Source organism: Ammospiza nelsoni, chromosome Z (genome assembly GCF_027579445.1).
Source record: "Ammospiza nelsoni isolate bAmmNel1 chromosome Z, bAmmNel1.pri, whole genome shotgun sequence".
NCBI lineage: Eukaryota > Metazoa > Chordata > Aves > Passeriformes > Passerellidae > Ammospiza > Ammospiza nelsoni.
In genome coordinates, this window is record NC_080669.1 from 85,826,961 (window position 1) to 85,847,396 (window position 20,436).

At 41.0% G+C, this 20,436-nt stretch overlaps 1 protein-coding gene across 1 annotated transcript in view; it reads right to left on the reverse strand.

The window, feature by feature from the left end:
• EPG5 (ectopic P-granules 5 autophagy tethering factor) overlaps positions 1-20,436 on the reverse strand; it is a 52,911-nt gene that overhangs the window by 5,590 nt on the left and 26,885 nt on the right. Inside the window, exons 23-41 of the mRNA XM_059491974.1 lie at positions 20,084-20,308; positions 18,107-18,230; positions 17,080-17,221; positions 15,843-16,014; positions 14,517-14,679; positions 13,783-13,925; positions 12,390-12,546; positions 11,183-11,377; positions 10,036-10,249; positions 9,074-9,234; positions 8,750-8,957; positions 7,918-7,993; positions 6,961-7,064; positions 6,588-6,763; positions 5,922-6,107; positions 4,234-4,443; positions 3,939-4,083; positions 2,693-2,935; positions 430-649 (exon numbers count right to left, since the gene is read on the reverse strand). Of these exons, the coding sequence (XP_059347957.1) occupies positions 430-649; positions 2,693-2,935; positions 3,939-4,083; positions 4,234-4,443; positions 5,922-6,107; positions 6,588-6,763; positions 6,961-7,064; positions 7,918-7,993; positions 8,750-8,957; positions 9,074-9,234; positions 10,036-10,249; positions 11,183-11,377; positions 12,390-12,546; positions 13,783-13,925; positions 14,517-14,679; positions 15,843-16,014; positions 17,080-17,221; positions 18,107-18,230; positions 20,084-20,308 (3,264 nt within the window). The remainder of the gene's footprint in view (positions 1-429; positions 650-2,692; positions 2,936-3,938; positions 4,084-4,233; positions 4,444-5,921; positions 6,108-6,587; positions 6,764-6,960; positions 7,065-7,917; positions 7,994-8,749; positions 8,958-9,073; positions 9,235-10,035; positions 10,250-11,182; positions 11,378-12,389; positions 12,547-13,782; positions 13,926-14,516; positions 14,680-15,842; positions 16,015-17,079; positions 17,222-18,106; positions 18,231-20,083; positions 20,309-20,436) is intronic.

Genomic DNA, 20,436 nt, shown 5'->3' on the forward strand with positions numbered 1-20,436 from the left:
GGACACACTGGGAAGTGTAACCCACAATCATTCAGGGTTTGTTTTGAGTCATTTTAACAAAACACAAATCCAGGCTGCCATTGAAACCAAGCTTGTCTGACTGAAAAATGACTGAAACTCACTAATTTTCTAGCAGATTAAATTCCTTCTTCCATTTAACCACCACAACTACCTTCAGTTGGCACTGCAGATGGACAGACGCTGTATTAGGAGATATAGCAGGACAGGCAATTTCATTCAGCACTCTGGATGAAATTGCCTGTCCTGCTGTATCTTCTAATTATTTAACCAGGGCTAGCTAACTGTACCAGCTATACTATCTAATTATACCAGCTATATAACCTAATAAACCCTAAATGAACTTTAATCTAAATAACAATATTAATAATCCAGAAGTCCAGGCCCATTCAGAAGCTCCAAGTTTCACACCTGGGGTACACCTGCTCCAGCCATTTGCTGATGGTCAGCAGGATCTTCATTTCATTGGTAAGGGTTTGGTCAGTGTTCAGGCATTGCAGCAGGTACACATAGAGGGTCAGGTAACTCCCTAAGGACAGGCACTCCTGCAGGAATTCTTCCATGGTTAGCTCAGGAACTTGGAGGGAAGCAAGTATTGGGCCCCAGCCCAACTCCTGGTGGTGAGGGGAATCTTTGAAGAAAGAAGAAGGAAAGAACAGAAAGCATGTGAGAAAGCAGCACTTGATAAAACCTAAAAAACCAGAACTCCTAGTTAAGAGAATCTGGGCTGGTTAAGCTGTTTTTCAGGTAATCAGCATGCCATGCAACTCTGATGGAGAGAACAGAAAATTCCACTGTCACAGGGCACCTCCTTGAGGTCAAGGTGAGATATTTTCCCAGCATTCAGCCAGGACTAAAATTTGAACATTCTAGCAATGGAATTAGAAGTATTTCCCTCGGGTGTACTGAAATCTTCCACACACTGAAAGAAATAAAAATGTAGTTCTACAAGGATTATGTAAACAGAAAGAAAAAGAAAAGAAAAAAAAATCATGCACACTTTGAGAGTTTTACCAGACCAGAGTGGTTTTGTTAAATTAGCTTACAGAACACTAGAGAAGGGGGAAAATGTCTTCGGTTCTCCTGGGGTGATTTTTTTTTATAAAACCACTTTATCTGGAAAAATGGCAACACTACACAGAGCAAATCAGTTTTCACAGAGATGGGTATGGATATTAATAACACACACAATTAGGGCAGCTGTAAGACCCAAACTACAGTCACAGAATCCCAGAATGGTCTGGGTTGGAAGGGACATAGGAGACCATCTTATACCACCCCCTGCCATGGGCAGGGACACTTTCCACTATCCCAGGTTGGTACAAGACCTATCCAACCTGCCCTTGGGCACGTCCAGGAATGGAGAAGCCACAGCTGCTCTGGGACACCTGTTCCAGAGCCTCCCCACCCTGAAAGGGAAGAATTTCTCTCTGATACCCCATCTACCCTTGTGACAGTGTGAAGCATTTCCCCACAGCAGAGAAGCTGGAACAAGGTGATCTTTAATGACCCTTCCAAGCCAAACCAGTCCATAATTCCAGACAATTTGTACTCAGTGGCATCCCATGTCAGATTAACGCTTTTCTGACCCAGAGATGGGGCAACTGAGAGGCATTTTAAAAACTTTTATTCTATTTTCAGTCTCATGAGAAGGGTGAGACAATACAGATATTATAATTCATGCCATCACCATCAGAAGCCAACTATTTCCTAATTACAATACACTAATAAGTGTTTCTTGGTCTATCAGCTTATGCCATATCATGCTGTAAATGCCTTAAAGCCAATCACCTAAAACTACCCTTTGTGGGTCCTAGTACAATGCATCTTTCATAGTTCTATTTCTCCAAAGTAGCCAGTCTTATTTGCAAGGCTAATCCTTTGAAACTTTTTCTGGTTCTGTTTCTCTCTTAACAATGTCTGTCCTATTCCATGGCATTTCTAAGTCAGCATTTCTTATCTCAAGGTTTGCATACAGATGCACACTGTGTGGGCCATCTATGGTACATCAGTTCAACACTGTCAAGTTTTCCTCGTTTTACAATTTGGAACCATTTCTGAGTCACAGAATCATAGAATATTAAGGGTTGGAAGGGACCTTAAATGCCATCTAGGCTCCAACCCCCATGCCATAGGCAGGGATACTTCCACTAAATCAGGTTGCTCAAGGCCTTACCCAATGTGGCCTGGAGCACTGCCAGGGCTGAGGCACCCCCAACTTCTCTGGGCAACCTGTGCCAGTGTATCACTGTGACGGTGTTCACAGGGGTCTCAGGTTGAGGGAAGAGACGAGGATCTGACTCCATGTTTCAGAAGCCTTGATTTATTATTTTATTATATATATTACATTAAAACTATACTAAAAGAATAGAAGAAAAGATTTCCTCAGAAGGCCAGCAAAGAATAGAACAATAAGGAATGATAACAAAGGTTTGTGGCTTGGCTCTCTGTCTGAGCCAGCTGGGCTGTGATTGGCCATTAATTAGAAACAACCAACGTGGGCCAATCACAGATGCACCTGTTGCATTCCACAGCAAAATCCTAAAGGAAAAATCCTAAGGAAAGATTTTTCATAAAAGATATCTGCGACACATCACCACCCTCACAGCAAGAAGCCAGGCCCTGAGAACTCTCCACAACTCCATTTCCCACAGTCCCAGAGACAGGCCCGTACCGTGGCTGAAGTAGGAGGTGATGCAGGCCTCGGTGGTCTCGGCCATGTGGCGCACGGAGGCCAGGCTGTGGCAGGCGGCTGTGAGGAGGGGCATGGCCAGCAGCCCCTGCACCCTGCCCTCGATCCAGCAGCGCAGGCTGCCCCGCAGTGACTCGGCCGTGGTGATGCTCGAGTTGTTGAGCATCATCAGCGTCTCCGTGAACAGGCTGCTGAGGGCCAGGTGGCGCGTCTGCAGGTCCATGTCTGCCAGGAGAAACCACAGAATCCCCTCAGGGACACACACTGGAACCCAGATTACCACTGGGAAAAGCCTCCTCCTCGTTACACACCCGTGGGCAGGAAGAGACACAACCCCTCATTTACTCCATTTCTGTGGAGTACAGTGAGACACGATTTCACCTGAACTCACAGACTGACAGAGGAACCTCAAGATGGTACTAGTACTAAAAATGAGACCTAGAGGATCTCACCACACAATCCTGGATGTCTGGACGTGTTATTCCCACTACAGTACACCAGTATACCTCTTCTACTTCAACACTGTCAAGTTTTCCTGATTTTACAATTTGGAACCATTTCTGAGTCACAGAATCGTAGAATATTAAGGGTTGGAAGGGACCTTAAATGCCATCTAGATTCCAACCCCTCTGCCACAGCCAGGGACACTCCCACTAGATCAGGTTGCTCAAGGCCTTACCCAATGTAAGTGCCTGAAGCACTGCCAGGGTTGGGGCACCCCCAACTTCCCTGGGCAACCTGTGCCAGTGTATCATCACCCTCACAGTAAGAATTTCTTCCTAATACCTAACATAATCTTCCCAATTTCAGTTTTTACCCATTGCTCCTAATCCCTCTGGACTAGGAGAATGGATTCATGCCCTTTTTCCCTTTAAAAGACAGGTAAATGACAAGTAAAGTAAAAATTAGAAAAAAACCCAAACCACCAGATGACAAAGAAATTAATCACCCAAGCTCCTCTATGTCAGCCAGTTTTACTCACAAACTTAACCCATTTTTAATGTTGGTTCTATCACTCTTGACATCTCTGTAGGGCAAGATTCATATTTTTGCTTTGTGCTAATATACCACCTATGTACACATCCCCAAAACGCCATGTCCTGCTGCCCATAAGGGAGACTTGACAGTAATGCAAATAATTAAACCATCAAACAAGTTCATCAATCCACTCCATGGAATAAAGGATTTTGACAGCTTTGAAGCAATTTGCCATTTCCCCAACACAAACCTGGGGGATTAAAGATGACTACATCATCTAGCAACTTGGCCATTTCTTGCTCCAAAACTGAAAGGGTTATCTTTCCACTTTGTTCTAAGGTGCTGAGGAACTGAACCACCTGACGAATGTACACTCGGCACTTTAGAGTTGCATCCTGTCAAACAAAATTAAAAACAATTTGGGACAAAAAGATTTAAAACAAAAATGACAGCTAGAACTCTTTCCATATTCTATAATATACACAAACATAACTTCACAAAAGCCAAGAACAGCAAGGAGATGCTTCAAAAGTAGGTCAACTCACAAGGTGGATGTGACTATCTGAAGATGCCCCAAAGCCAGCTGAGATTTTCAGGAGCTTCACAATCAGTTCAGCTCCAGCATCCTTAGCAAGGATAACAGAGGGAGGGTAGTGACTGTTGCAGTAGCTGATGATGCTTTCATAGGATGAAATGCCCACAAGCTGCCAAGGAAGGGAGCTGGTCTGTCCAAGAAGCTTTATGAGTGGAGATTCCTGCAGATTTAAAGACATCAGTTTAAGCTGCACCTTCTTTGCAGCTTTCAATTCATACTCACAGTACTCAATATTGGAAGGAAGCTCTAGCTTCAGAGAATTTGAAGGAGATGGAGCTGAAAACCCACAGAAATAGATGAACTTAGGGAGTGTGTCTGAAAAGCAATTCCTTATTCAAGCAATAAGCTAACACATGTACTTCATCTCCAGCACTTGCAGAACTGCATTCAGTCTGTTGCAGCAGCTCTAAAAAAAGTCTGTGAAAAATGTTAAGATTTGACATGTAAACATGTAAAGACAGCTGGAAATATATGGAGACCCTTCAAGTTAAAGTCACTTCAGTACATGCTTTAAAGAGGCATTAAAATATTATTTTTGAAAATACATCAATGCAAGTTCACAGGAGAAACTGTGTCCCTCATTTTCCATTTAGCGAGTCATCCATCAACCTGGGGACTCCTCATATTGTTATTCTCATAAATACCACCCTGAGCAGCCCCACAGCTCACACAGGTAGTGCCAGTCAGCAGATGTAAAAGCCTCTCTGTCTATGAGCAGCTCCCATCTGTTCTCAAACATCTGCAGTGATAAAGAGCCCCCTGGACACAGAGAAACACCAACTGATATGGAGTTTTGTTAGAAGTTTAGACTGAATATCAGGGAAAGGCTCTTCCCCAGAGGGTGCTGGCACTGCCCAGGCTCCCCAGGGAATGGGCACAGCCCCGAGGCTGCCAGAGCTCCAGGAGTGCTTGGACAGCGCTGCCAGGGATGCACAGGGTGGGATTGTTGGGGGTCTGTGCAGGGCCAGGGGTTGGACTGGATGATTACTTCCAACTAAGGATATTCTATATCCTATTCCATGTTTCTACAGGTTTTAGAATGAACAAATGCTGGAATTGTGGGGACAATCCAGAACCAACCCAAATTACACTACTTCTACAGGAATGTGACACTGGTACAACAAGTACTCCTCAGGTTGCCCATGCCCTGGAACACAGGGTTGAGAAAGTCTGAGATTTAGATCAAGGTGTCACAGGAGTGCTCTGGGAGGCAAAAATCCTCCTAACAGTGGGTCAGTTTAACACACTGCTGGAGGGAAGGAGGGAATTCCTGAGGCTGACTCACACCATGTGCAAACAGCTGTCTTCTGAAGCTTGAGAAGCTCGTGATAAGGCAACACATTCAGGTCAAAGCACATCATGCTGGTAATTTTCCTAAACTGAAATACAACGATGGTCAAAGGCGGCCAGTGACATCTTGGTGCAGCATCTTGTAATGCCTTAGAGGAAATGGGGAGCAGAAGATTCTGCAAGTGGAAGAAAGCTGACAAACGTGAAATAGGACTTTTTAAGATGATCAAGACCCTCTGAAGAGTCCTCCAGAAGCAATGAATTGGATTTAGTCACAAGATCTCGTGTCATTTCTAGTAAAGGATTATTTTCATTTAAGAGATGGGTATGAACCATCACAAAAATTACCTCTTTGCCTATGAGCTGTTCCTCTTTTGCCAGCAGGACCATCATGTACAGCAAGCAGACAATCATGCTGTGGGTCTGAGGGTGAGGGTTGGGATTCCAGGCATCAGAGAGGACACTGACCCAGTTTACTTCACATAAAACATAACCCAAGAACAAGAAACAACTCTTGGGGCTGCCTCTTTCGATCTAGGAAGGAGAAAGAGAAAAAGACAGGTGCATAAAATGATGTAGGACATAAGTACTTTTATGCTTTTCAGTTCGTTAGCCAGCTGTAAATCTACAGCAGCACTTTAGGTCAGCAGAGGAGTAGACAAATGTCTTTTCTCCATCATTTAATTCTCCCTCTTGCAGCTTTACCTTGTCTCAGACAACTTGGAAGTGAGAACAACATGGCAATAGCAAAATATATTAAATCTAACTAAAACCATTAAATACATATGCAATAAATGAGACACTCCAGCAGATCAACAAAGAGGGAGCTGTACAGCGCCCCACAACTTTGTCTAAGACTCAAAAGCACTCCTTCATAAAAATCCATCACAAATTGAGCAGCTGTGAATGCTAAAAACAAACTTTAAAAGCCTGCTTGCTAACAGAACTGTTCTCCAGCTATTTTCAAGGGTAGCATTGAATATGAACTTAATTCAACAGATGCCATAAACTCACTTTAAAGAACTCCTCCATAAGCATCTGGTCTGGATGCATTTCCTTCCATGGAAGCCTTCTGAACTCAGTGTGGAAAGCATAGAGAATAAACTCTGGCATTTTGGGGGCTGTGCAACACTCACAGTAATGCATTAGGTGTAACCAGAGAGCCCCATGGTGGCTTGGCAACAGCTTTTCTAGAATCAAAGAAAATGGCTGAATTAACAGCAGAAAAAAATTCAGATAAAACCTGATTGCAGAAGAAAGTCTATTTTTGCAGATTAAAAACTTGTAAGTTACACTAAAATACACCCAAAGAAAAAAATGCACACCAAACTTTAGTATTTTTTTCCTCCAAATCAACAAGTGGGGAGGCTTATGATTTCATCCTCACCTTTGAAGCTCTCATGCAAAAGCTTGATGCAATCTGCAAACAGACTGACGACGGTGGAGGCTACAGGAGTGTCACTCTCCAGCCAAGGGTAGCAGGGCTGGCTACTGAAAAGAAGCACAACACAAATTGCAGTGTTCAGTTACCTGAGCATAAATATTTGCAATTTAGATACTCTAAAGCAGTGAAGGATAGGTATCAGCAGTCCTCCCAATTTCAGCTTTTTGGGACTCTTCTTCCTTAGAAGAGCTGCATAGTTCACTATCTCACTGAAGATCCACCGAGTAAGCATAAATTACTTGTTTGATATTTCATAACAGAGTTTAAATAACAGTTTCTCAATAACATTATTCACCAACTGCTATCAACCTTCTACCTTCAGTGCTGAAGGCTGCACTAACAACTCCAAAAGCTTTAAACTTTGAAAGAAAACAGAAAAAGCTTTAAACTTTGAAAGAAAACAGAATTTAAATGCATAGTAGCATAAATAACTTTTCATGCAAAGACAGAGGTACACAGGGCAATAAATCATCACAACATTCATTTAGCCTAAATTTCTTTGTACATACCACTGGCATTTGGGGTTGTATTTGTTTGGCTTTTCTGTTTTCTTTTAAAAAGGTATTATAGATATTATGGAAGTTAAAAAACAGGAATCCAAAATTTAAGTTTCAGTGTTTTTTAAACTGAGTGAAACCCTTCAAATAATCAAGTCTTGCTCGTATTATTACAAGATCTTTCTCATATCTAAAATAATATTTCTATCTAAACCTTGGAAAAATTGATGTAGGTCATGAAATAGTTCTGTAATTATTAAGGAAATGACAAAGTGAGAGCTATTTAAATGGAAGGCAAGACAGTCACAAATTATTAAAAACAGGTAATAATGAAAGCCATTCTTACAGGACTAAAGCCTCTACTTTAGCAAAAATTCATTTAATTTTAAAATGCAATATATACCTTGCATCTTCTTTCTCCAGGACCAGTATCCATGGTTTAAAGAGTCCAGCAATGACTGAGTACAAGGACTGCAATGCTATAAGGAAACAAAACAAAGTTGCTTTTTTCCTTCAAATCAAAATCAGTGAACATATTACAATTTTCTAAGTGTGGATAAAATATCCATTTCTCATTCTAACATTCACAGAATTATAGAATAATCAAGACTGGAAATGCCTCTAAGATCATTGAGTCCAACCATTCAATCAGTTATTTCTGGTCAAATAAAAATTTAAATTACAATATGCTTAATAATAGCTTAATTTAACAATAGGGCTGTTTTAACAACCATCGTAGGCATTTTGCATTGTTACGATGTTTTATTAATATACTTTTTATAACACACCAGAGATTGTGCGGGCAAAAACGATCCATGCTTTAAACCTGCACAAATTAAAATGTGTTAATTAATATTAAAATTAAAATTAGTTTTAAAAAAAAAGTAAAAGCTGACTCTTTTCAGATTTAAATAATGCACGATGAAATTCAGTAGTGTTGCCCTACAAACCTCTGCTCAGTACAAAAGACTCTATTTTTCTTAAGAAAGTACAATCGCCTCATAAAATAATCTCGAAGGAAGCTCAAATATTGAAAAAGCTTCCTCTCAGATTATAAAGCATTAAGTCCTACATGGCCATGAAGTAGCAGGTACATTTCCCATACGTATTTTAATATTATCATTACTGCACAAATGCAAAGTAAGATTTTGCTGTATATTTAAATGGCCCTTAACAGAGGGAATTGGAGAAATCAGGTGTCTGTTCTTAAGTAATTTGCTTTTAAGACACATTACCTGCTAAAATTCTGCTACTGCCAACAGGCTCTTGGGCTACATTAGCAACTTCAGTGTCAATAAGTCGTTTAATGAGGTACTCCAGGAACGTGTTCACTGCAGCCACATAAGGAGTCCATTTTGAAAACAGGCCAAAAGTCCTGAAGTCCACCGAGGCCAGCCGGAGCTTGCAGAAGGATGTAGAAAGCCATTCTATTGTCTCTCTGACCTGTAAAAAGAAGGAAGCTATGAATCAGCTGCAGAAAGGCTGCACAGCAGTGTTATCTGTCACTGGAGGGCACCTGTATCCCCTGAAAAACCCAAATCAACCCAAGGGGCACCCACCTGTTCTGTGGAGAGCAGAGTTTTTGCAGCATCCCTCACCACAGGACCCTCAGCAGAATCACTTTTCTTGAAACTGCCCTGCTCAGCCACTGCGGAATCACACCCCAAAGCCTGAAGTGATGCCTTCCAACAGTCAGGGCTTAGAAGCTGCTCTGAGGAGCCTTAGGAGAAGGAAGGGAATGCATTTGTGAAAACCAGAAAGATGTTAGTCCCTTTCTCCAAAGAAATCAAACAGGGTTGAAATTAGAGCTCCCTGCTTCATGAAAAATTAGGTGAAGTGGGAGTTTGAAAGCCCCAAGTTTAAGGGTGAGAGATCATCTCTAGCTTGCAAATGTAATCAACATAACATTTCCTTTTGGCATCTACATGCTTCTCTTCTTAGACAGCTTCCCACTTTGTATATACCTGGCTGCAAATACCCACTAAGAGACAGCTGCTCCCTCAGCAAGGTATGGTTTGACAAGGAGAAGCACTTTTGTTCTCATTTGAGGGGCACATCAGAATATGTGTGGCATCAAATGTCAACCAGGACATTTTCAGCAGATTTCAGCATCAGTTACACATCTTCACACTTCCACCTCTCCACCTGACATTGAAGGGTAATCAAAAACAAGGGTTCTGTATTACAGACCATGGCATAACCATCATAAATAGGTGCTAATATTGGCCTAATTGGTGCTAAATATGGACTAATAGTCCACTAACAGAAGACTCTCCTCCATCCTTTTCCTGTTACATGGGATGAAAATCCGTTGTCACTGATGTGTATGCCTCGACCCACAGAAGAACTACAATATGTCCTAAAAAACCACATTACATAGCAAGGCACATAAAAACACCCAAGGCAGAAACCTAAGGAAGTGTAAAACATTCTTCAGTTTAACTCTACCGCACAGGGTTCATGTTTTTAAGCCAGAAGGGTTCTGCACAAAGGCTTAGGATGCATCACCTCAGATACTCACTTTGCACGAACAACCTTAAGAAATCACTGTAGTGGTCAGGGAATTGATACTGGAGAAGGTTAGTCCAATGCTTGCAGAAGATATTAAATGGCATCAAAATATCTTCTTCAGGTTCCAGGCCACATGCATTGAGGGCCAGGTGAATGGACTCCAGGAGCTGGGTGCGCTCCGCGAGAGGCGGCTTGGCCACACTCAACCACTGCGTCAGGTCAAACTGCAACAGAGCACAGGGAGCAGCTGTGAGCATGAGATTCAGCACACACAACACCTTTGGGAGGAGGGAGAAGTCACCAGGGAAATTAAATAATGATATTTCTATGTATATAAGAAAAACATCATGAATTTGCATGTTGTTAGCCCGAACTCCCAACCTCAGTCTCAAAGGCTATGATTTAGCATACTGCAGAAGTGCTCCAAATCTATGGAACAGCCCTTTCCCAAGGGGCTCAGATTCATAAAAGATGTGTCAAGAGTTTCCACACAAGCATTAAACTGGACTGATGCCCACAGTCCATATATTTTCAGGACGAGGAGCAAAGCTTTTGTAGCCCTTGAGCACCTGCTCAGACCTTGGTCAGCAGGGTCAATACTGCCACCATGGACAGCTCAGAGTCCTGCCCAGGACAGACTGCCTGCTGCCTCCCTGTAACTGAAGAGGAAAATCAGAGCACTATCAAAGGCCAAGTGCTACACTAATTTCTCCACTGGCAGTGTCATGAGATATGCAAATCACATCTTGCTATTACCTTACTCTGTTTTAAGACAGGCAGGAAGGACACGGGTGCCAAGCAGAGCTGGAAAATGTAGACACTGTCCCAAATTTTGTTTTGATTGTTAGATACCCGGCATGCACTGGCTATTGTAATGAATGTCTTTGCAGAGATACCAGGCAGAAGAAGTCATCAAGAGATGGTTTTAATTTCAGCAGTAAGCCCTGGGAAGCACAAACTGATACTATCTGGGCTAGAAAAGGCTACTTAAGCTATTTGCTTTTCACTCCAGCCCCTCTTGAGTCTTAAATGTAACACTTACACCCAGTATGACCAACACAGCTCTACAGAACCTGTCAATGCTATTTTAAAGTACCACATTTGTATCTCCTTCCTCTGTAGCTTAAGGACGTGGTCTTTAGGCAAAGAACTCCCACCTTTGTCAGCAGCATGAAGACAACATCGCTGTTATCCTCACTCAGAAAGGCCACAACTTTTTCGTACAAAGTCACAAATTCACTGGGAGAGGCTACAGGAGTGAAGTAAGGAGAGAGGAGAGTACAGAGCCTCCGGTTCTGCAGGATGGTCTGGAGCAGACGCTTGCACTCTGATTTGGTCCCACTGATGAACACCTGAGAGAAGTGGGAATGGTGGAAAAAATAACAGCCAAATATCAGTCAACTGGAAAACATACCTCTTAAGCTTGTTGTTGAGATACCCACAGTTTTGGTCCTTTTATAAAAAGGAAAACTTTATAAGAAGTTTTCCTCAAAAACAAGAGACTGAGATTATAAGATTAACATCATCTAAATGCTGCTATTCCACAAGATATAACACAAAATATGTCTTCCTAGCTCAATTTATACCAGTATTTGTGATAACATATGTTGTCTAAAATACCCAGAAATACTATTTTTTTCTGATGGAATAGCGTAAGAAAATGAATCCTGATTTCACCAGCCCTACTTAATAACAGGAAAAATTTAACAGAATTACAGCTCTGAAGAACTTCTCACTACTTCAGCTTTTAGAGGTGCTCAAGGACAGCAGCACACTGAAATAAGCTATATTTAAGATAAGTATCTGGACCCAAAGCAGAGGCTAATCATTTTCTCAGAGCACAAACACAGCAAACATTACCACACCACCAAGCACTTGTCTTCTCTGCCAGCAAACTTCTGATATAACTCACTAGACAGAGAACACTGCAAGGCTGTAGAAGAAAGGTTTAGTCTAAATACAGAGGTTGACAAGATGTGCATCAACCAGAAAGCAACAGGTAAAAGCAAAGTCTATGCTGAAACACTTCTAAGAACTGAAAGTATCCAAACCTTAGTTACCTGCCCAAAACACCAGCATTTAAATTAATTCACACAATGACAATTTATAAACACTAAGCAGAGACACCACAGAGCAAGTTTTTATTTTGCTTAAATATAAACTTCATCTGTCCTAAAGACTGTGCACATTATACAATTAGCTGGAAACAAAATGAGATAGAAGCTCAGAAATTAACTTTAAAACTTCTGAACACATTTAGGACCACTCCCCCCCACTAACAGCAGTGAAATTGGAAAGAATAAGCACCAAAAATCAAATTTTAAAAATTTAGAAAATATTTTCAGATTCAAGAAATAAACTCACTTGGCCCAGAATCTCAATGCAGGATGTGAAGAACTGCCTTGTGGGAGGATTACGTTGAGTTTCATCACACACATATTCTACCAGCGTAAAAAACAAACCAATTCCAACTTTCTTGATTGCAGGCATAGGCTGCACCTTGTAGATATTTATCAGAGCCCTAAAAAATTAAGTTGAAAAGGCAAATTAAAGTTATGTACGGAAAATAACCTGTGACAACAAAGAAAGGTTTCTTGTCAATATATAGCCTAGAGATAAGTATTTGTGATACTCCCTGAGTATCCCTCCTTCTCATATCCAGACTGAAAAGTCACAGATTTAGCTCATGTAATTTTGCTGCCTGAAATGGATACTTCCAAACCTTACACAGTCTCCACAATCAGAGTCAGAAAGTGAAAGATATCCAAAGCATAATTCCAATGGATTATTTCTCCCTTTAATCATGTACTCCTCATATTCTGACAGTATCTCAACTGACTTTGTATTGTAAGAAAACCTAGCCCATTTTATTTCACAGGCTCCACAATAAAAGAATTAAAATAGAATCAATCTTTTCTTGTGCATTGCCAAATAAATGTTTCATTGAGACCAAACCCCTGTCTTCATTAAATCTGAATTAAAACAGGTGAAGAATATGCAATTCCACAGACGCAAATTCCAAGAATTAGTTCATCCACAGAATTTTTCAGATTAGTGATGAAGAATGAACATGAAGTAGTACATAAACACTTTTACTTGTACAATCATTACACTCTATAGTAAACCAGCTGCACTAAGAGAATCCCAGCAGAAATCTGGAAGATTGAGGATAAAGTTGCTAAAGTGGACCTCTGGGATAAACTGTAAAAGTGAGGAAGAGGGCCTAGGATGATCCCATTTTATTCATACCCCCAAAAAAAAAAGTGGTATTATCTAGGTATTATTTCACAGCACCATTTTGTTTCACGTATTGAAAAACTATTTCAAATTTCAGCACTCTAATGAAGATTTATGTCCTGAACTATAATTAAGAAAAACCCATAGAGTCATATTCACACCAAGTAATTTAGTCTATGGCTGAGACAGCTGTGGTACAAGTTTGCCACTTCCTAAAGTTTAGCACAGCATCCTTGTCATCACTCAGTGTCCTTTTACAGCATTAGGAGGGCTATTATAAGGCACAGAACAATAAAAAGTAGTAGAAAACAATAAACTGTGTGCCCTGCTGAGCCTGAGTGACCCTCTGATAATAAGAATTACTGGTTTACAAACACACAGGTCTCAAGATTCCAGCTCTGTTGTTGGCCTGAGCTGATGAGCTCAGGGAAAACACACAAACAAGTTCCACATTTTAACTCTTAACACACCAAAATGGAAGCACAAACACCACTACCCAGAGCAGCACTGAGCAACCTACGTTATGAAATTCTCCACGTGCACAGCTGCTTCCACAACACCCAGGGAAGGTGGCTTCATGGCTTCTGCCTGCAGCTGCCTCACTTCTTTACGCAAAGCATGAAGCTGCTGGCTCACTGCTTCATTTTTGTGCTTCCCTTCAAACTAAACCACAAAAAGACACAAATTAATTGCAGAATTAACATGGTTTTGCTAGAAGACTTCCATGTTGCAGCTATTTCCAAAAAGTAAGCAGAGTCCCGTCAGAGAACTCTGATTTTGGATGGCTTTCCCCCTGAGAGCTTTCATCAGATTTAGTACATAGTGCCCAAGCACACATTCTTGGTCATGTTCCTAATTATCACACACACTAATAGAACTCATGTCTTTTATCTAAGGCTTTTAATCCACAGGGACTGAAACTTAGAGGGGATCAAAAAATTAATTTACTAAGCAACATGGGAGTATTTCCATAAACATTTTCATGCTTCTATTCCTATCAGCAAGCAAATTCCCACATCCATACACTGGGAAGCAGTTCAGAATGGATGCCACGAGCAAAACAAATTATGCAAAAAATTATTCTTCAGCTGTTGATCTGCTTGTCCTTTTGAGCATTACACGAGGTATTTCAGATCACTAATATGTGTGTGGATTATTCACTCAAATGCTACCACTTTTACAATAATTCAGCCATTTCACAGTCATCCTCTGTGTTCACCAGCCCCAAAACAGAGGTGGTGCCATGCCTCTGACCTGGATGGTGAGCTGGGCTGCTCCCTGGCAGCCTTTATTTGAAGTTCCCCGGCACTCCAGGTGGAGAGTGATCTGCTCCTCCCTGTTGACATACAGCTTGGGCACCGTGTCCAGGATCTCACTGTTCAGAGCAACATGCTGAGACTCCCAGAGAGCTGCAGTTCTGAAAGGCATTTATTAATAAAATTACCAAAATCTTTCCTGAAAACAGCAATGCTGAGAATTTTTAAGAGAGGAGACTTCAATTTAATGTGCTGTACAAAGACTCATGACACATTCCTGGGAAACATAAAAGGTTATCAAATAAAATTGAGCTAAAACTTCAAAGTAATAGCACTTCAAAGTAAAAAAAAAAAACAAAAAAACAGGTTCATAAGAACAAAACTACTCAAGTACGTGTGAGTTCTTTTGAATTACTTGATATGACAACCTGGAAGGAAACTGAACAGAATAATCTCTACAGGAAATGCAATTTTCCACCAGACCAAAACAAAAACAAAACAAACCAGAAAACAGTAAAAAGAGAGCCCAGCTAAAATTGATAGTGGAATTATTTAGACACAGCCTCTCATGGGCTTAGTAGCTTTTGGTCTGGCTCAAAATACTGTTATTAAATTACTAAATTAGGTAAGAACAGCTATAGATTGACCAGTTGTGACTGAAAACAATTCAGCTGGATTATCTGAGTTGGAATATTAAAAACAGAAAGTCTCTCTCATTAACAAAGCTACCAAAACCAGAAATCAGATTTTTCTCCTGGGTGCTTCACATTGCAACTACTACCTTAGTGCAAAAGGGTTAAGTAACTCACTGTCAACAAATCTAGCCTAAAAGGAGAATTTAGACAGGAAATACGCCAAATCAGAAAATAAGTTAGATGCTATCTGATGCAATCTCAGTCATTAGGTAAGACTTGTGCACTCTTATGTCAGTTGAAGAAGTGGAATAATGACCTGATAGATCAGAAGAAAGAGGAAACAAATGGGACAAGAAGCAGAGTCAAGTACTGACAGTCTTGTGCTGACACCATAAATGAGGCTGCTGTGAAGGCCATCTTTAGGAAGAAATTGTTCCCTGTGAAGGTGGGCAGGCCCTGGCCCAGGGTGCCCAGAGCAGCTGTGGCTGCCCCTGGATCCCTGGCAGTGCCCCAGGCCAGGCTGGATGGGGCTGGGAGCAGCCTGGGATGGTGGAAGGTGTCCCTGCCCATGGCCGGGGTGAGATGGGCTGAGCTCTAAGGTGCCTCCCCACCCAATTCTGTGACTCCACAATAATTGTAAGGCAGTGCTGGACCCACTGGAGAGGCACAAGAGCACAGACAGGACTCACTTGGCGTGCTGCTGCAAGATGTTCAGGTCCCTGCGCAGGAGCTGGATCGCGTCCTTCTGGCTCACCAGGGTGGCCGAGGAAATCACTGGCACGGGAGCTTTCATCGTCTGCAGAGGCAGAGGGGGCTTGGGAGTGTCAAGCTTCTTCAAATTATTCATGATCCTCACTTTGGCTACAAAAAAGATTTTAAAAAAGCAGAAGCAAGTTTGGTCAATAAGAAAAGTTATGAGAAAGTGAACAAAAACATTAGTTTTCTTGCATGAAGCATTTTTAACTGCAGGCAAATATTTCTCAGGTTTCCCCCTCTGAAAAAAAAAAAATCACTCAACTAATATTCTTATTTTTGTCAAACTTTATTTCACACAGCTAATTTTCAGGACCAGCTCTTTCATCAGACAAAGATTAGGATAAAAAGACCTACTGGTTTCCTTGTTTTCCCCAAACAGTCCTATCTTCCAGTTTTCCTGTTACTCCATTTATTTTACATCTGACACACGCACCCAGACAAAATTCTAAGCAAAATTCATCTTCCTTTCCCTAAACTGATCATCACCAGTATTCTTAACAGTGTCAATTCCTTCTCAGAGCACAGCCTCTCTCTGGGTCAGCCCTCTCCTCCTGCTGATTTCCATTCAGTTTCAGTTATGAAACTATTCCAGTTCCCTTCTATTCCCTCACTCCTTCCTCTTCTTTGGATCAGCTCCAAATCCAACCTCTCCACATCCTTAATGTATCAGCTGTGACTATCACCCCTTCTGTCCTAGAACAACCCTTTCGCTATGCCAAAATTCCAGAGAAAACACACAGGGAAAAAACAACACAAAAAACAAACTAACTAACTAAACTAAACTAAACTAAAAAAAAACAGAGACAATATGTGTTCAAGTACAGCTGGTTTTATTTTTGCTTTCACCTGTCTGTCTCTAATTTTGGGAAAATGTCTGGAGCACACTCTCTGCAGAGGAACTCTTGGGGAGCTCACCCATGATGCCCTAGCTCTGCTCTGTGACATGGCAAACTTGAAGCCAAAAAGCATCAATGTCATAATTTTCATGTCGTCATGAAAATCTGAGTGAAAAAACCATGACAATTTCATGGAAAATATTGTACCCACAGAAAACAAACCATATTAATATCTTTACTGACAGGCATCATCAAGCTCCTAAAGAAACCAGGGCTTTGACATCCCAGTAATTCTTTAAGGCACAGTTTCCTTAGCAGTATGTTTATCTCTTACCTGACAAAGGGTTGGTGAAATCTGTTTCCCCTGCAGAAGTACAGGTTGGATGTGATTCAAGCTGAACCTGCAGCCAAAGGTTCAGAGCTTCCTGAAACTCATGGTGAATGAGTTCCACATTGACATATTCCATCCACAGATCCTGGAGCACAAAAGAATTAAATTATCATCTCTGTTTTGGTCAGCATCATGTGCTGTCCACCCATTCTAGCAGCTGTGAAACTAAAGTAACTACATAAAATATATACCCTGCAGTTTTAAGACATGGGAAATTTATTATTAAGGGCAAAAAATTAAACTGATGAAAAACACTGAACTATTTTTATAACATATATAGAGATCTACTGAAAAGTATTTGTGAGACTTAGAGATTAAACTTGACACATGGTATAATTTCTAATACATAAGAGACAAAGATAGATTATTAAAAATCTGCTCCAAAAAAAGGAATACAAGAGACCAAGACAGTCTAAAACATCATGGCATGATTAACTGCAGCCAGCCTAAAGGAGGCTGCATTTCCAGTAGTCATAGACACTGGAGGAGTGAAAACAAAGCCAGTATAAGGAAATGCCCTTCCAAAATAAGTCTTTAGGCTTGAAGAATAGAATAATAGAAGAATAGTTGAAGACTAGAATAATACACACTCACTAACTTATAGTTGAACCTGACATTTTACAGACTACCAACACAAGTAGGTTTTGGCTTCCAGTCTTTTGTTATTTAAAGCTGCAACTTAAAATAATTGTCTAACACTAACATAGAACATAAAAAGAATTACAGAGCAGTACAGAAAAAGGATTGTATTGCAAGAAATGACAGATATGCAAAGAATCTACATCTGAGTCCTCTTTCAAACATAAAGGAAGGCAGTTTGGGATAGCACAGGATTTTTGAAAAAAAGGTTAGAACTATGAAGTTATCATACATGCTGTATGTGTATTAAAGACCAGTAACACAATTCTCACTGATTTCAAAGACTTATTTTAGCAAGTGGACTTTAGATTTCAGATTTTCAGCAACCCACCTGTTGATTCTGCATGACTTTAGCAAGTCTATGTGCATCATACTGCTTTGGTAAAGAGGGAATGTATGTATCTCCTTTCTGGAAACTCTCTTCTTCCAACCACAAAATTAAAACATTACAAAGCCTGAGGGGAGAGGGGGGGAAAAAAAGGAGAAAAAAATCCGTGTGAATTTGATTGTTTTGAAGTTAGAATTAGGGCAACAACTAATGCTACAAGGTGGCATGGTTAAAAAAAGATATTTCGGGTGCATTTTCACTTGTTTACTGCCATATTAAAGACCCACAGTGGAAAGAAGGTACCTAGAAAAATACAAAGGACAGCAACAAAGAGCAAGAAGACAAATTCTGAAAAGGAAAACATTTATGCAAACTAGCATAAGACCCAGGGCTGAAATAGTGTCTTATGTCAGAAAGTATCATCACAATCCCACTCAGAAGACCAACAGAATAAAGAGAGTTCACATAAGCAAGTTTGGCTCCTCACCCCAGAACCTCTCTGCAGTGCCTGCTCAAAAAGTCATGCCTGAGTTAAGCCACATCTTTTAATTTCTGTTCAGAGTTTCATTCATGACTAGTCATTCTCATTTCCTCCTTTGTTAAAACTTTAACATAAATACACCTCTTTTTCAGCTGACATCGTTCCACCAACTGGTACCATTTTCACAGTCACACCATCCAAGCCATCTTGACAAGGAAGCACTAGAGTGCCATTAAATCTTCACACTCTGGTATTAAATATCACTAGCAAACTCCTGCTTCCTTCATCAGTGTCACTGGTGAAAAAATGGAAGCAGACCAACTCCAAGAATCAGCCCCTATAAACCCTACCAATAATTTCCCTCCTGTCTAGGAAACCAGACAGGTCATTAAACTTCCTGAGTGTAAGATTTATTTGGGCGTAGAGTACTCTGGTTTTCTGCTGGAGCGGGAAACTTATTTGAAATCAAAGACTGAAAATATGAATCAAGTTCACCCTGTGACCATCTCTGGATTATTTTTCACAGACAATCAAGTGGGATTTATGATCTCCCTCGTTTGTTTGTACAGTACCTACTGACTGCTGAGGGGAGCACAGAGCAGGAGCTCCAATTCCACACATCCAGGGCCCCTGAACAAGGGACTCTTTTCAAATATTTCAAATAATCCTTTCAACCATTTCCTAGCAATACTCATATACTTTCTCAGGTTTAGAGTACATGAGGTATAGATACCTCTTAGGAGCTACTGTCCCTCACAAAAGTGGGCATTCACCAGCTGAGTAGCAGTGAGTGACAGTGTCTCCCTTCTTAGCCTACTCCAAGACAAAAAGTGAGTCCTGTGGTGAGGTTTTGGTAAGCAGATTTACCATTTTTCAAGTGGCACAGAACACACTTGGCAGACCTAACCTTTAGGTCACTAACCAAGCAAACTGCTTGAACTATGTGCTTAAGACAACAGTAAATTATCTGATTATCTGTCTATTACTCAGACATAAATTCAGGCTCTGGTCTGTGACAAACATATATACACACCAACTAGCCTTTTACATTCATAGCTAGTGATGTACACGAGTGACAGATATGACTAAATAATAAATATTTTGCCAGCATGGGGCTACCATTCATTAAAAAGCAAAGCTATTCCCCTAAAAGGAAACCTATCAACAATATTTTATTTTTAGCAGTAAAACCTCCCACTCCCCTCTCAAACTAAACAAGTTATGCAAACAGAGGAATGGATTTGAGCCCAACTATGCAGTTGGGGACATGGGTTAGTGGTGGCCTTGACAGGGCTGGGTTAAGCACTGGACTTGAGGATCTTGAAAGGCTTTTTTGAATCTGAATGTTCTATGATTTTATGCTTTTAATAAGTGCCTGCAGCACATCTGAGGTCACATCCCTCCATTCCTCACACAGCCATGACTGTGCTGTAGCAGTTACTCAGGCAGTTGCACTGATTAACACGAAACAGGGCAGGTTTGTGGTTTTCTTTTTTTACCTGACAAGTTCCTTATGCAGCTCAGGTGAAGTCAGGTAATCAGGTGAGCAGCTGGCCTTCTCTGGTGACCTGTCAGTGCCCTCAGGACTCTCCGCTCTCAGGGCTTTACTGGCAGCGTGGTGGAAGTCTGCCACCTCTGTCAGCCGCTGCTTCATCTCATTGAGCAAGCTAACATGAGCTGCACTCTGAAAAAAGCGTCTTCCAATACAGCCATCTACAGGTAATCTAAAAATGAACCAAAAAGCATTGCAAAGTCTTGTTGCAAATGTCAAATCAGCATCTCTGCAGACAAACTGGCACACCAGAAAAGCTGTTGGTACCCACTGCTTTCAGGAGCAGTCAGTGTAATACAC